The 16,027-nt window shown below is 44.9% G+C and overlaps 1 protein-coding gene across 6 annotated transcripts in view; it reads left to right on the top strand.

Moving 5' to 3' along the window:
- Positions 1-16,027, top strand: part of PRKCQ (protein kinase C theta) — a 212,227-nt gene that overhangs the window by 166,058 nt on the left and 30,142 nt on the right. For all 6 annotated transcript variants that reach the window (XM_055543489.1, XM_055543490.1, XM_055543492.1 and 3 more), the window contains 2 exons: positions 27-165; positions 8,398-8,586. In XM_055543489.1, the coding sequence (XP_055399464.1) occupies positions 27-165; positions 8,398-8,586 (328 nt within the window). The remainder of the gene's footprint in view (positions 1-26; positions 166-8,397; positions 8,587-16,027) is intronic.

Raw genomic sequence — 16,027 nt, 5'->3', positions numbered from 1 at the left:
AAGTGAGAACCTGCTTCGTTTTTCAGGGACCTGAAGCTGGATAACATCCTCTTAGACAAAGATGGACACATCAAAATCGCAGACTTCGGGATGTGCAAGGAGAACATGCTGGGAGACGCCAGGACCAACACCTTCTGCGGGACCCCAGACTACATCGCGCCAGAGGTAGGGTGCACCCCGGCCCCTCCCCAGCTCAGCACGCCCCAGGCCAGCGCTGCTGCTTCTGCCTCCCCGGAAAAACCAAAAGACTTCAAAGTGCTTTGGTGCAGGAGGTGTGTCTGTTAGTCCAAATACTTGACAAACGCAGCTGCACGCAGGCGCTGCCAGTGTCTCCTGGCGGGTGGTACCAGCCCTGACCGCAGCATCTCGCCAAGCGTGAAGGACCCAGCAGGTCCCTCCTGTCCTGGCTCCCCCCACCCCAGCCTTAAAGTATATCCACCCTGCTCAGACCAACCGAAAGCAGCCGCTGGAGGAGAGCCAGGTGGACCCTGAACAGGCTCATGGGCATCTGCCTACGTTCAGTGGCTTCATTTGGGACCAGAAACGCCCAAGTTGTGGTTACCAGGCTGTGTGCCGTGTGAGCCTGGAGAGCCCCACATGCTCGTGGAAAATGAGAATACTTCCATCTTGTGCTGTTTTGCCACATGGGAGAGCCTATGAACGCTTAAAAAAGAAACAAGCCATTGCTCATGTATTCTGAGCCCCTGGAAGTGCAGCGTTTGCTCAGAAGGCATCCTTCAATCCTGCTCTGCCCACTGCCTGCCCTCCCAGTTCTGGATTCCGTGCTAGCTGCCCACGCGGGCAGATGAGCAAGACACCCCCTTGCCATGTGGTCCTTTCTAGCACCATACATTTGTCATCGTGGCTTTTCTGTCTTTGAATCTCTCTGCACTATTGGATGGTTGCTCTAATGCCAGCGGCCGTTTCTTTCTTTTTAAAAAGTATTTATTTGGCTGCACCGCATCTTAGTTGAAGCATGCAGGATCTTTTTTTTTTTTTTTTTTAGTTGCAGCATGTGGGATCTAGTTCCCCAACCAGGGATTGAACCTAGGTGCCCTGCATTGGGAGTGGGGAGTCTCAGCCTCTGAACTACCAGGGAAGTTCCAGGACTGCTGCTTATTCACTTTTTAGACACTTTATTTTGGAACAATTACAAATTCACAAGAAGTTTCCAAAAATAGTAAAGAAACATCACCCATATCTACCCTTCACCATCTCCCCCACAAATTCCATCTTCAATAGCTAGGGTACAATAGCAAAACCAGGGCAGTGATGTTGGTACAGGTGTATACGGTTCTGTTTTCTCGTCCTGTCACTTGTGTGGATCAGTGTATTCTTACCCACTTTTATATCCAAGGATGGAGCACAAGGCTTGGCACATTAAGGTGCTAATAGATACCTTTTCAAAGAGTGAATGAAGAATTGTTGAAAAGTGTGTGAGTGCTGAGTGGTTGTTTGATAGACAGTGATGGGCCTCTGGTTTCCAGGGCAAAACAAATTTAGCGACAGATCCCTGTCATTGCCAAAGTAACGGCAGCACTTCAGTCTGGGAAACAGGAGACTCCGCCCTGCACGTATTTATTTAGTTTTGACTGCACCTTTTTTAAATGTGACCTTGGCCTCTTGTGAGCAGACTATGGCTTTAACTGCCCTGTCTTATGCCATGCCCTATCTTGGGCAGTCCTTCATGTTCAATCTCTTTTCTTTGGCATCTTCCAGAATTAGCCTCTGAGACTGGCTTCTCTCTGCAACTTCAGTCTCATTCTCTCATCTTCAATCATGCTTGTCTTCACACAGCTCCACTCCTGGTCCCTTTTCCTCCCATACATTCTCCATGACCAGCAGCTGTATGTATGACTGTGATTTCGAATCAGTGCAGACATGCCCAGACTTCTTGTCCAGGCCCGTATGTCTGTTTTCCTGCTGAGATCTCCAACTAACTGGCACAGGCCATTCAAACATAGCAGGTCCCAAACCTGTTCTCTCTGTTCTTTCTTGACCCTCCCAAATCCAAATGCCAAGACCCTCTAGACCTCAGGACTTCACACATCTATTCTCATCCTTCCCCAGTCCTGTGAATTAAGATTCCCACCCCCAACCTTGATTCTTTTTAGATGCTCAGAGTGAATACCTTTGTGAATGAAATATGAGCTTCTCCAATCCCTCCCCGTCTGGGGCAAAACAAATTCAGCAGCAAATCCCTGTCCAGGACCTCAGCACCTCTGGTTGGACCCCGGTGATGCCTTTTGACCTGGTTTTCTGCTCCAGGACCACCCAACAGCCACTGCATAATTACATTTTCACTTTTAGATCATCCTTCATCAGTTAAAAATGCATCGCCAGCTTACGTGTATTTATTATACATTATCACCAGCTAGTCTAGGGGGCTGCTGTCTATGGGGTCGCACAGAGTCGGACATGACTGAAGCGACTTAGCAACAGCAGCAGCAACAGTACAGTGTATGTTCTAAAACATGCAGGGAAAGGAATTGGCTGAACTTAAGATGAAATAGTCTTAAATAACTATGACTATTCGTAGTACATTTTATGCTCTACTAAAATCATGAGGCTCAATAATTTTTAAAATCTTGGCTTAGTACTTTGTGATAGGCACTCAAAATACTGGTTCAGTTCAGTCGCTCAGTTGTGTCCTACTCTTTTGCAACCCCATGGACTGCAGCACACCAGGCTTCCCTGTCCATCACCATCTGTCAGAGCTTGCTCAAACCCATGCCCATCGAGTCGGTGATGCCATCCAAACATCTTATCCTCTGTCATCCCCTTCTGCTCCTGCCTTCAGTCTTTCCCATCATCAGGGTCTTTTCTAATGAGTCAGTTCTTCACATCAGGTGGCCAAAGTATTAGAGTTTCAGCTTCAGCATTAGTCCTTCCAATGAATATTCAGGGTTGATCTCCTTTAGGATTGACTGGTTGGATCTCCTTGCAGTCCAAGGGACTCTCAAGAGTCTTCTCCAGCAACACAGTTCAAAAGCATCAATTCTTCGGCTCTCAGCTTTCTTTATGGTCCAACTCTCACATCTGTGCATGACTAATGGAAAAACCATAGCTTTGACCAGACAGACCTTTGTCAATAAAGTCATGTCTCTGCTTTTTAATATGCTGTCTAGGTTAGTCATAGCTTTTCTTCCAAGAAGCAAGCGTCTTATAGTTTCATGGCTGCAGTCACCACCTGCAGTGATTTTGGAGCCCAGGAAAATAAAATCCATCACTCTTTCCATTGTTCCCCATCTATTTGCCATGAAGTGATGGGACCAGATGCCATGATCTTAGTTTTTTGAATGTTGAGTTTTAAGCCAATTTTTTCACTTTTCTCTTTCACTTTCATCAAGAGACTCTTTAGTTCTTCTTCAATTTCTGCCATAAGGGTGGTGTCATCTCCATATCTGAGGTTATTGATATTCTCCCTGCAATCTTGATTCCAGCTTGTTCTTCATCCAGTCTGGCATTTTGCATGATATACTCTGCATGTAAATTAAATAAGCAAGGTGACAATATACAGCCTTGATGTACTCCTTTCCCAATTTGGAACCATGTTGTTCCACTGTTCCATGCCTGGTTCTAACTATTGCTTCTTGACCTGCATACAGATTTCTCAGGAGGTAGGTCAGGTGGTCTGGTATTCCCATCTCTTGGAGAATTTTCCACAGTTTGTTGAGATCCACACAGTCAAAGGCGTTGGCATACCCAGTAAAGCAGAAATAGATGTTATTCTGGAACTCTCTTGCTTTTTCGATGATCCAGTGGATGTTGGCAATTTGATCTCTGGTTCCTTTGTCTTTTCTAAAACCAGCTTGAACATCTGGAAGTTCACGGTTCATGTATTGCTGAAGCCTGGCTTGGAGAATTTTGAGCATTACTTTACTAGCATGTGAGATGAGTGCAATTGTGCGGTAGTTTGAACATTCTTTGCATTGCCTTTCTTTGGGATTAGAATGAAAACTGACCTTTTCCAGTCCTGTGGCCACTGCTGAATTTTCCAAATTTGGTGGCATATTGAGTGCAGCACTTTCACAGCAGCATCTTTCAGGATTTGAAATAGCTCAATGGAAATTCCATCACCTCCACTAGCTTTGTTTGTAGTGATGCTTCCTAAGGCCCACTTGACTTCACATTCCAGGATGTCTGGCTCTAGGTGAATGATCACCCCAGCATGGTTATCTGGGTCGTGAAGCTCTTTTTTATACAGTTTTTCTGTGTATTCTTGCCACCTCTTCTTAATGTCTTCTGCTTCTGTTAGGTCCATACCATTTCTGCCCTTTATTGTGCCCATCTTTGCATGAAATGTTCCCTTGGTATCTCTAATTTTCTTAAAGAGATCTCTAGTCTTTCCCATTCTATTGTTTTCCTCTATTTCTTTGCACTGATCCTTTAGGATGATTTTGTTATCTCTCATTGCTGTTCTTAGGAACTCTGCGTTCAGATGATTAGTTTCAGTTTCTGGTTTTAGTAGCTTATAGCTAAAAAAAAAAAAAAGCCCTCACAAAGACGCCGTGTAAGATGGATGCCACAGGGTGTACATAAGGTAAGGTTCATGGTTGAGAACAGGGGATGTATGTCCAGAATTTACAACAGTGTTTTTGATACACCTGATTTAGCCAGCTTCCTACCATAACTAATGAGATGATCATTTTCAGCCTGATGATAAAGTGACAAGGAGCTGGGACGAGGGGTAAGGCCCCTGCACTGCCGTCTTTGGCTTTACATCACTTAGCGTGGTCTTCATCCCAAGCCTCTTTGCAGATAACTTTTTAAGGACCCGCCATGTTGTGAAAATGAGCTTAGTTCAAACAGAACCCAGCAATCCCCTTAACCAGGCCTACGACACAGGTGATGCCACTCCTTAGGACAGGAAGTCGTCGTAACGGACACACCTCACGACGTGCTGAAAACAGACGCCCCAGCCAGCACACCCCCAGCTCCTCCTGAGACGAGGCTTTCCGTTCCCCTCTCGGGAAACCTAGTCCTTGTTCAGGTCTCTAAACGAGGGCACCAATGTCCCTCAGAATTTTTTTAAACTCACAAAGATACAAATTCTAGTATCTTCATCTACGTCTTGTGGCACCGTCTGGGTGACCCCTTTAGAGCCTTGAACTGAGGGCCACTCCTCCACTGCATCACCAGATTTCCCTTTCTAGTGGGGAAACCTGTCATGCCACGACTTTGAGCATCTTCAGGAGGTCCCTGTTATCATCTGGTGCAAGCCAAAACCCTGAGCAAAGGTCCTTAATCGTATGTCCTAAGAAGTCCAGCTTCCCTCCTCTCCCGTGGCCCTGAACCGGGCACTTGGGATCCTGGGTCTAATCTCCCCCACCTCCAGAGTCATCTTTGCCCTGAAGATGCTTCTGGCTTCTTACACTAATCAGTTGTTTCCTCCTCTGTGCTTGGCACCCCACTCCAGTACTCTTGCCTGGAAAATCCCATGGACGGAGGAGGCTTGTAGGCTGCAGTCCATGGGTTTGCTACGAGTAGGACATGACCAAGTGACTTCACTTTCACTTTTCACTTTCATGCATTGGAGAAGGAAATGGCAGCCCACTCCAGTGTTCTTGCCTGGAGAATCCCAGGGACGGGGGAGCCTGGTGGGCTGCCGTCTATGGGGTCTCACAGAGTCAGACACGACTGAAGCGACTTAGCAGCAGAAGCAGCAACTGTGCTACCGCAGCGCACATGTAATCGATTTGCCAATAAACTGAATTTCGCACGGTTAAGGACCACAGTTTATCCACCTTGATGTCTAGGCTCCTCCCCTACCACTCAGCATCTGTCACCTGTTCCCTGAATATCCGCACCCCGCCCCGCACCTCAAATGCCCGTCTCTGAACCTGTGCTGGATTCCCCCACCCCTGGGCTTCTTTTACACAAGAAGCTTCCCCCTAGCTTCCCCCTCTTCCATCAAAACCCTACCCATTTTCCAAAGCTCCACACACACGCCATGCACGGGCCTTGGTGAAGTTTTTCCTTCATCTCAGTCACTCTCCCTTGGGGACCCCAAAGATATGGGAGCAGATCCCAAAACACAAGAAACTAAGGCATTCAGTGCAGTGTCAGAAACGATACATGAAAAAGCAGACTGTGCTCCTCCAAACCAGGGACGAGTCCCAGCAATCCATGCCTCCCGGGGTCTTCTCAAATCTCCTTTGTCTCCTGTCACTGCTATAAGACCGAGGGTCTGACGTGTAATTGGAGGTCTACACTCATTTTGACAAAGAATAGGAAAACAGTAAAATAAGGAGACACCCTACTTTCTAACATCTACCAGCCACTTAGTCAGGAATTTTAATACAGAGAAGACGCTCCCTGGAGAAGGCAGGAGTCACGCTGAGTGGAGGTCACTTGGTTTTCTGAGGACACTTCCTCTGCTGTGTACATCACCCGGTGAGCCATGTGCAGACCTCAAATTACTAGCTCCACAAGGCAGATGGAATTGCAGCTCTCCTTTGCTCTGAAAGAGAAAGAGGGACTCTGACATGAAATGGTAACATTATGATTACCTGAATTATTTTGAGCAAAGATGGGGAGGACACGGGACAAAAGACAGCATGGCCAAGAGAAGGCATCAGGGTCTGAGATTCAAAAGGGCCCACTCTAGCCAGTGTTTCTCCACCAGTTTCTTTAAAAATATAGTTAGAGCAAAGTTTCAATCCTGGAGACAACATTATAATAGAAAAGGAACATTGTATAGTAAGATCCCCAAAGACCAGGGTTCAGAACATAGCTCTTAACTAACCAGGAGACCTTACCGAAGACGTGTAACCTCCCAGGGTCCAGTGACTCTCCTTTGTTAAACAGGGATAAGAGGACCTGCCCCAGACGTTCTTGGAGTAACACACAAAGTATGGGGAAACGCCCAGTACCCATCACAGATGTTTGCAGATTTTCTGTTCATACCGTGAATAACTGAATTGGCATTGTGCTTCTTTCTCCTGACTTAAGACTGAAACTGTTTATCACCTAGCCCTGGCAGACTGAATTTCCACCTTAACTGTCTCCTGTCCTCCAAATTTCTTTTCGTTAATCCAACACTAATGAAGTTGTGTACCAGGATGTGATGCTCACAGCGGCTTCTGGTTGCCCTGGGCTCCCCCTTGTGGTGTGTCCTGGGAATTGCACCTAAACCAGTCCCCACTTGAGGCAAAGGCCCCTGAACTAAGATTGTGCTGTGTGTGCTCATCTTTTTTATCATTCTCCCTAGGTCTACTTTTACACTGTTCCTTAAGGTTAGTTTTTGAACTTTAAGATTAACTTTGGTGTTCAAATATTAAGGCCAATAGATAGCACTTTTATCCTGGAAGTCAGTGGCAGATTGAAAAATTCTGATTGCAACTTGATCTTTATTTTTTGCAAATATCTATCAGCTTGTTGTCCTAGTCTCGCTCAGCATAGTCACAAAATTTGACTCTTCGTAACCATGACTGCTTAGGTTTAAGGGGTGGACTTGGTCAACCTCCTTGGCTGGTTGCTGCTAAGTCACTTCAGTCATGTCTGACTCTGTGCGACCCCATAGACAGCAGCCCACCAGGCTCCCCCGTCCCTGAGATTCTCCAAGCAAGAACACTGGAGTGGGTCGCCATTTCCTTCTCCATGCATGAAAGTGAAAAGTGAAAGTGAAGTCACTCAGTCGTGTCTGACCCTCAGCGACCCCAAGGACTGCAGCCTTCCAGGCTCCTCCATTTATGGGATTTTCCAGGCAAGAGTATTGGAGTGGGGTGCCATTGCCTTCTCCACCTTGGCTGCTTGGTTAGCTACAAAAACTTTATGTAAAGATTCAGGACCATTTGCTTAGGTTGCTTAGTCACTCACTCGTGTTCAACTCTTTGCAAATCTTTGGACTGTAGCCCACCAGGGTCCTCTGTCCATGGGATTCTCCCGGTAAGAATACTGGAGTGGGTTGCTATTTCCTCCTCCAGGGGATCTTCCCAATTCAAGGACTGAACTCATGTCTCCTGTGTCACAGGCAGGTTCTTTACCCGACAAGCAATCAGGGAAGCCCCAGCACTTAACAGAAAGTCCATAAAACGCGTGGGTTTGGTTTGGAGGCACTGAAGGGCATAGATACACACCAGATCTCCTGGGCTGAATCTGTCACCCACAGGCTCCCGTCTCAGATGGGCAGATGAAGGGTGATGGTACAATTTAGCTGTTTCGCTTAGGTAGGGGGAAAAAGAGGTTGATCTCAAAAATATTTGCTTAGTTTGGTCACTGCCCACTCATTTCTACCCGATCATTAACTTCTCAAAAGATCGTTTTCAGTGTCATCTTTGTAAAACCGCGCTCTGTCCTCATGAGTTACATCCTGTGTGGCCTTGGGAAGTGCATGTGAGGTTTTCGAGTCCACCTCATGTTTATTCTCTGTGTCTTTGCCTCCTGGTCACACAGATCCTCCTGGGTCAGAAGTACAACCACTCTGTGGACTGGTGGTCCTTCGGTGTCCTCCTCTACGAGATGCTAGTAGGCCAGTCCCCTTTCCACGGGCAGGATGAAGAGGAGCTTTTCCACTCCATCCGCATGGACAATCCCTTTTACCCACGATGGCTCGAGAAGGAGGCGAAGGACCTTTTAGTGAAGGTAAGAAGTGAAGTCAAAGAGACTTTTGTAAGATTAGCACTAGGTATTCTGATCGTAAGATGGTATGGAAAGACTGGAACAAACTTTTTGACCAACCCAGTACGTAGTAAACAATAATTGTTCTGAGCCAGCCTTAAAGGGGATGCTTGCCGTCTGTTTTAACTGAGGCACCAGTAGGATGAACATGAGCTATCAAAATGAGTCACATGCATAATTTACAAAAGAAATCTCCAGCAACAATCCCTATACAGTCTATTCTGTCCACCTGAAGCCATAAAATTCCTAGAAGAAAACAGACTTCATCGACATCAGTCCTAGCAATGTTTTGGGGGACCTGGCTCTATAAGCAAGGGAAACAAAAGCAAAAAAATAATATGCGACGACATCAAACTAAAAAGCTTCTTCTGCACAGCAAACGAAATCATCAAAATGAAAACTTTGAATGGGAGAAGATACTTGCAAATCATATGTCTAATAAGGGATTAATATCCAAAATACATAAAGAAATCATACAACTCAACAACAAACAACCCCATTTTTAAATGAGCAGAGGAGGATCTGAATAAACAGTTTTCTCAAAGACATACAGGTGGCTAGTATGTACATGAAGAGATGCTTAACATCACTCACCAGGGAAACGCAAGTCACAACCACAATGAGCTGTCATCTCGTACCTGTCCGAATGGCTGTTATCAAGAGGGCAAGAAATACGTACTGATGGGGATATGGAGAAAAGGGAACCTCATGCACTGTTGTTGGGAATGTCAATCGATAGGTACACTATGGAAAACTGTATGGAGATTCATCAAGAAGTTAGGAACAGAACGGCCATGCACTCATATGTCTTCCACTTTGGTTATTCATTCAAATGACATAGAAACGCTAATTGGGAAGTATATATACACCCCTGTGTGCACTGCAGCATTGTTTACAATAGCCAAGATGTGGAAGCAACCTGAATGTTTATCCATGGATGAACAGGGGAAGCTATGATGTGTGTGAGATGTGTATAATGGAGTATTAATTAGCCGTGAAGATGAAATATTGCCATTTACAACACCATGGATGGATCTAGGGGGTTGTTCTAGTTAATGAAATAAGTCAGACAGAGAAAGACAGGTACCATGTGCTTTCACTCATGTGAAATCTAAGAACACACACAAAACAAGCACAATGAAATAAAAACAAACTCATGGATACAAAGAACAGATTCGTAATTGCCAGTGGAGAAGAGGGTTAGGGGATTGGGCAAAAATAGATGAAGGGGGGTCAACTCTGTGGTGATGGGTGGTAATTAGACCTCAGTGGGGATCGCTCTGTAATGTGTACAGATGTCGATTTATAATGCTGATCCTGAAATGTAGTTAAAAATTTTCCCCTTACCCTGGATGAAGATGTGGATAAGATGTGTGGCTTTCTGCTCATTCTTAGATAAAAGGAAAAGTTCTTGTCACTCCTAAGTTAGAAAACAGTGTCTCTGCTGAGAAATTAAAGCTGTCCTGGCCAAGATATAAGTCACTACATCAGTCCTAACTTGAAAGCAAAGACTTCCAGCTCCCTTTCCTCTGGCCAAGTTCACGGCTGGCAGCTGCTTGCTTCTGGAGAAGAGTGTGTGGTCATAGAGTGCCAACTGTGTGTGCGTTACCCCAGTCTCCAACTCTTGGGTTTCTGCTTCAGACCGAACACAGCAAGAGGACAGAGAGATTATGAAGAGAAAGAACTGCTCTTGTATGACTGAGGGCCTCCTGCTCTTTGAATCTGATGAGTTTTAAAACTAAGACTTTGGAAGTTCCCTGGCAGACCAGTTAGGACTCGGTGCATTCACAATGCAGAGAGCCCAGGTTCAATCCCTGGTCAGGGAACTAAGATCCCACAAGCCACATGACATGGCCAAAAAAAAAAAAATAAAGCCAAGGCTTTGTCTGGGATTCTACCAGGTGTCTTGGAAGTGCCTGTAATTGGAGACAATTTGCAATGAAGCCCTTGAGATTCAGGCTGTTGAATTCATCCCTCAACCCAACTTCTGTATGAAACCTTCAGCCAGCAGCACGCCATATGGGTGAGACTCCTGCTGAGCAGAGTCCACGGGCTGTCCAAATGGACGTAGGCCAGCCCTCCTGCCACGTTCCTGACCTGTGTCCACAGGAGACATTGATGTATTTTTCACCCAGAACCCTTGATACTGCAGGGTCTTATCATCTTAGCTGCGATCTCCAGAATTTACTATCAAAGCAGGAGTCAGACCTCACCCGCGATAGACCAGACTTAAGCCTTGGCAGGCTTCCCTGGTGGTTCAGCAGTAAAGAATCCGCCTGCCAATGCAGGAGACACAAGTTCGAGTCCTGGTCTGGAGGATTCCACATACCGTGGAGCAGCTGAACTCATGCACTACAGCTACTGAGCCCTTGAGCCCATGGCCACAACAAAAGAACCCAGCACAGCACAGCTAGAGAGCACCCCCACTCACTGCAGCCAGAGAAGAGCCTGCACAGTGAAGACCCAGCACAGCCAAGAATAAACAAAAATAAGAAAAGAAATTACTTAAGAAAAAAAAAAAAGAACCAGAACCCAGTGCTACAGACTCCAGGAATCTCTAACCATGAACCAGGAGCGCCCAGGGAGTCAGTCCATTGCAGAGACACGCGATGTACTGGAAAGCCATCACTACAGATTTAAACTTTAAGTTCTCGTCTTTTGAAGATGCAAAATACCATTACAGGGTGATTGTAGTAAGTTGTAAAAAAAAAAAAAAAAAAAAGAAACTCATGCTCATACAACATGCTAATTACATATCATGATAAGCACCTACATTTACTGAGCTGTTCCAGCGACTCTGTGGATCAAAAAGACCCACGAGTGTTAACCAAGAGCCAGCAGATCTACAAAGAACTGCAAATACAGGTGTTTTGAACAAAACAGGGTTTTGATTTCTGACAACTCATATCAGCTAGCTAAAATAAAAAGTCATTTAGGGAAATAATTTTTAGCTCTGCTCTTCTTATAATGAAAAGGGAACGAGAATAGGATCTTTCAACATCAGATGTTATCAGTGGTTTTAAAACCAAACTTAGAAGATTATCCGGCCTATCTTTTTTTTCACCAGTCTCCTTTTTTCTCATGAAGAACTGCTCAGAATTAAATTTTTTATTTTATTTTATTTTATTTTTAAACTTTACAAAATTGTATTAGTTTTGCCAAATATCAAAATGGATCTGCCACAGGTATACATATGTTCCCCATCCTGAACCCTCCTCCCTCCTCCCTCCCCATACCATCCTCTGGGTCGTCCCAGTGCACCAGCCCCAAGCATCCAGTATCATGCATCGAACCTGGACTGGCAAATTTAAACTGAGTAATGCACTTCAGCCTCTCATCCCACTGTCAGCTTGTCTAGGATGTTTCATACGTAGAGGCGGCTGTGGAGTTCTCCCTGAGGAATCAAGGTCTTGAATCTGAAGTGTTGACAGAGTCCCCAGAGGAGCCCCAGCCCAAGGTTGATGGTATTTAAAAATCTGAACCAGTACACCCTCAGCTTGCACTTTCTGATGGATCCAAACAGGCAGTAAACTTAGAAAACTCCCCAAATGACCAATTAAGTTCCCTTTTAATGACTGAACAACACATCTATAAAATGAAAGCTAATTTCAAAATTAACCAATTAAAAAAAAAGATGACATCAGTAAAAATTAGTTACAAGGATTGGAATGTAAACAATTTTGCTTTTCCATAATGGCAGCTTCAGGCACTATGACAGTTCTTCCGTTTATTTTACACCCTGGCTCTTGGAAGGACTTAATAGAGGTATGTTAGTTGGTTCCAGCTGCTGTAACAAAACACCGTAGACTGGGCGAATTAAACAACAGAAATTTACTTACATTTCTGAAGGCTTGGGAATGCAAGGTGTGGGCCTGGCAGGGTGGGTTTCTGGTGAGAGCCCTCCTGCTGGCAGGCACTGTGTTCTCGCATGACAACCCTGACGCCTCCTCTTATAAGGACTCGCCTATCAGATCAGCTCCACCCTCATGGCCTCATTAACCTGAAGCATCTCCTTACCCCCAGTTCACTCACAGTAGGGGTAGGGATTCAATACACGGATTTTGAAGGGACACGTTCAATCCATAGCATGAAGGCTGCCCTCCAAAGGCCTGGACTGTCAGAACTCACTAGAAAAGGTGAGGAAAAGGCTTGGAGGGTCTGAAGCTGACATTGCAGCTACCTTTTCCATAAAGCTGAACACCTGTGCCTACAAACCCAGCTCCTCCCAGCTCAGCAGAGACGTCCCGGCAAGGACGCAGTGAGGGTGTAACCCCGACCAGGTGGAGATGATGGGAGTAAGTCCACAGAAAGACACTGGGGGCGGGGTGGTTTCCAAGGAGAGGAAGACGGAGGAGGAGGAAAGGATTGCTTCCTGTTGGAGGAGAAAAGATGCGGTGAAAAGTGCAAGATGGAAACTAATTTTATCAGCTCAGCTCCCAGAACCTGGGAGAGCAAGGGCATAGGCCTTTTACTTACTAATGCCAAGTTTCCATCTTTTAATCACTCAGCAATTAAAAGGACAGAACTATTGAGTCACCAGACAACCAAAGGACATTAAAGTGCAAAGAAGAAAACGTCAGTCTCTATAGGTCACGTACTGTATGAGCCCACATCTGTAACATTCTTGAAAGGACAACGTTGTGAGTTGTAAATCGGATTAGTGGCTCCCGGGGGTTAGGGGTCGTGGCGGCAGGGGAGTGACCGTCAAGGGGAAGCCCACGGGAGATCTTTGCGGTGACACGACAGTCCTGGGTCCTGTTTGTCTTCCTGGCCGCCCAGACCTCCGCATGTGATACACAGGACGAGGTGCATACATTGTGCGTGTCGGCCTCCCGTGCTGTTGTCCTATTACGATGGATGCTCTGGGGATACCAGGCGGAAGGTGCGCGGGACCCCCTCTACTCTCTTCGCAACTTCCTGTGAATCTACATGTATGATCTGAATGTTTGCGTGCTCCCAGAACCTCGCATGTTTAAGTCCTCAACTCACAAAGTGATGTTATAGTTCGTGAGGTCTTTGAGGGGCAGTTAGGTTTAGATGGGGTCATGAGGGTGGGGTCCTCAAGGTGGGATTAGTGTCCCTACAAAAAGAGGAGAGAAAAGAGATCGCTCCTTTCAAACATGTGCGCCAAGAAAAGGCCACGTGAGCCCATGACAAGAAGACAGCCGTCTCCAGGCCAGGACCAGAGGTCTTACTAGAAACTGACCATGTCAGCACCTTGATCCTGGACTTCCCACCCTCAGAACCACGAGAAACAAACGTCTGCTATTTAAGCCTCCCAGTCTGGGGCATTTTGTTACAGCAGACTGAGACCCTATAATTATTTCAAAATAAAAACTTTAAAAGCAAAACTAAATCTAAAGCTAAATTCTAGCAAATACCCTCCTCCGCTTTAAAAAAAGTCACCCGCAGAGTTTCAGTGGCAGGGAAAAGATTTGCTGTGAATGTAGAAAGTGAATTTTTTTGGTGAATAGAGCAGAAACAAAGACAATTAAGGATAAAGAAGGGGAAGAAAAAGAACCAGTTGTTGAAAGAGGTTTTAAATCCATGTGGAGGAATCTGTGCTTATTCTTACTCATGTGAGTAAGTAAAATGTCCATGTCCTTGCTCCGCTGGAAGATCTCCCAGGTTCTAGGAGCTGGGCTGATAAAAATTTTGCAATGTGCTGATTGTAAGACTGGCCTCTAGTTTCATCTCTGCATCTCTTTTGCTCTATAATTTTAATCCAACAGCCCTCACATCCTTGAGCTCCCTTTTCTGTAAAAATCAAAGGTATACTAATGAATCATTTAAGAGAAACTCCCTCTAGGGAGTTATACCTAATGTTGTGAGACCCAGAAGTAATGGATCCTTTGAAAAAGTTGGACAGAGTATTCACTGGCATCTGTAGCGGCAGTGGTATCTGCTCTGGGCTCCATCCTCTTTAGTCCTGCAAGGGCATGGATGCGTGTAGTGCACTGAACAAATGCACATCAGGAGAGGCTGTGCCCCAGCAAGAATTACAGCTGGAAAAGGGGACCACGGACAAAATGAAAAGGCAGACCAGAGAGTGAGAGGAAATGTTTGCAGACGGGATGATCAATAGGGATTAATAGCCAGCATACGTAAACAACTCACACAATTCAACATCAAAAGAAAAACAATCCAGTTTAAAAATGGGCAGAATTTATCTCTGGGCTTTCTATTTTGTTCCACTGATCTGTATTCCTGTCTTTGTGCCAGTACCATATTACTCAGCCATTAAAAAGAATACATTTGAATCAGTTCTAATGAGGTGGATGAAACTGGACCCTATTATACAGAGTGAAGTAAGCCAGAAAGAAAAACACCCATACAGTATACTAACGCATATATATGGAATTTAGAAAGATGGTGACAATAAGCCTGAATGTGAGACAGCAAAAGAGAGACACATGTATAGAACAGTCTTTTGGACTCTGTGGGAGAGGGAAAGGGAGAGGGTGGGATGATTTGGGAGAATGGCATTGAAACGTGTATATTGTCATATGTGAAACGAATCGCCAGTCCAGGTTCGACTGGACTGAGATCGGACACTATGAGATAGGACACTCGGGGCTGGTGCACCGGGATGACCCAGAGGGATGGTACGGGGAGGGAGGAGGGAGGGGGGTTCAGGATGGGGAACACGTGTACACCCGTGGCAGATTCATGTTGATGTATGGCAAAACCAATACAATATTGTAAAATAATTAGCCTCCAATTAAAATAAATATATATTTAAAAAAGAAATGAAAAAAATAACAAAATAAAAATGGGCAAAAGACCTTTTCCAAAGAAGAAATGAGGATGGTCAAGAGGCACATGAAAATATGCTCAACATCACTAATCATCAAGGAAACACAAATCAAAACCACAGTGAGATGTCACCTCACACCTTTCAGAATGTCTATTGCAAAAAGACAACAGATAAAAAACGTTGGCGAGGAAGTAGAGAAGAGGAAACTCTCCTACACTGTTGGAGGGAGTGTAAATTGGTGCAGCCATTATGGAAAACAGCATGGAGGTTCCTCAACAAACTAAAAATATTTATAATAACAAAGACATGGAAGCAACACCTGAGACTTCATCAATGACAAATGAATCAAAATGATTTTTATATATGTATATATATGTATGTGTGTGTGTATATATATATATATGCACATATATACATACACATCCAATATAATACTGTTTAGCCATACGGAAGAATGAAATTTTCTCATTTGCAACAGCATGAATGGACTTAGAGGGCATTATGCTAAGTGAAAACAAGTCAGACCTTGTCACAAAGAGTTGTTACCTTTCACAGAAAGGTAAATACTATATCACTTATATGTGGAATCTTAAAAGTACAGCAAACTAGTGAATATAGCAAAAAAGAAGCAGACCCACCAATACAGAG

The sequence above is a fragment of the Bubalus kerabau genome, chromosome 13, assembly GCF_029407905.1.
Source record: "Bubalus kerabau isolate K-KA32 ecotype Philippines breed swamp buffalo chromosome 13, PCC_UOA_SB_1v2, whole genome shotgun sequence".
Taxonomy (NCBI): domain Eukaryota; kingdom Metazoa; phylum Chordata; class Mammalia; order Artiodactyla; family Bovidae; genus Bubalus; species Bubalus kerabau.
Note: the sequence above shows the minus strand (reverse complement) of the source record. Positions and strands in the feature narration are given on the sequence as shown.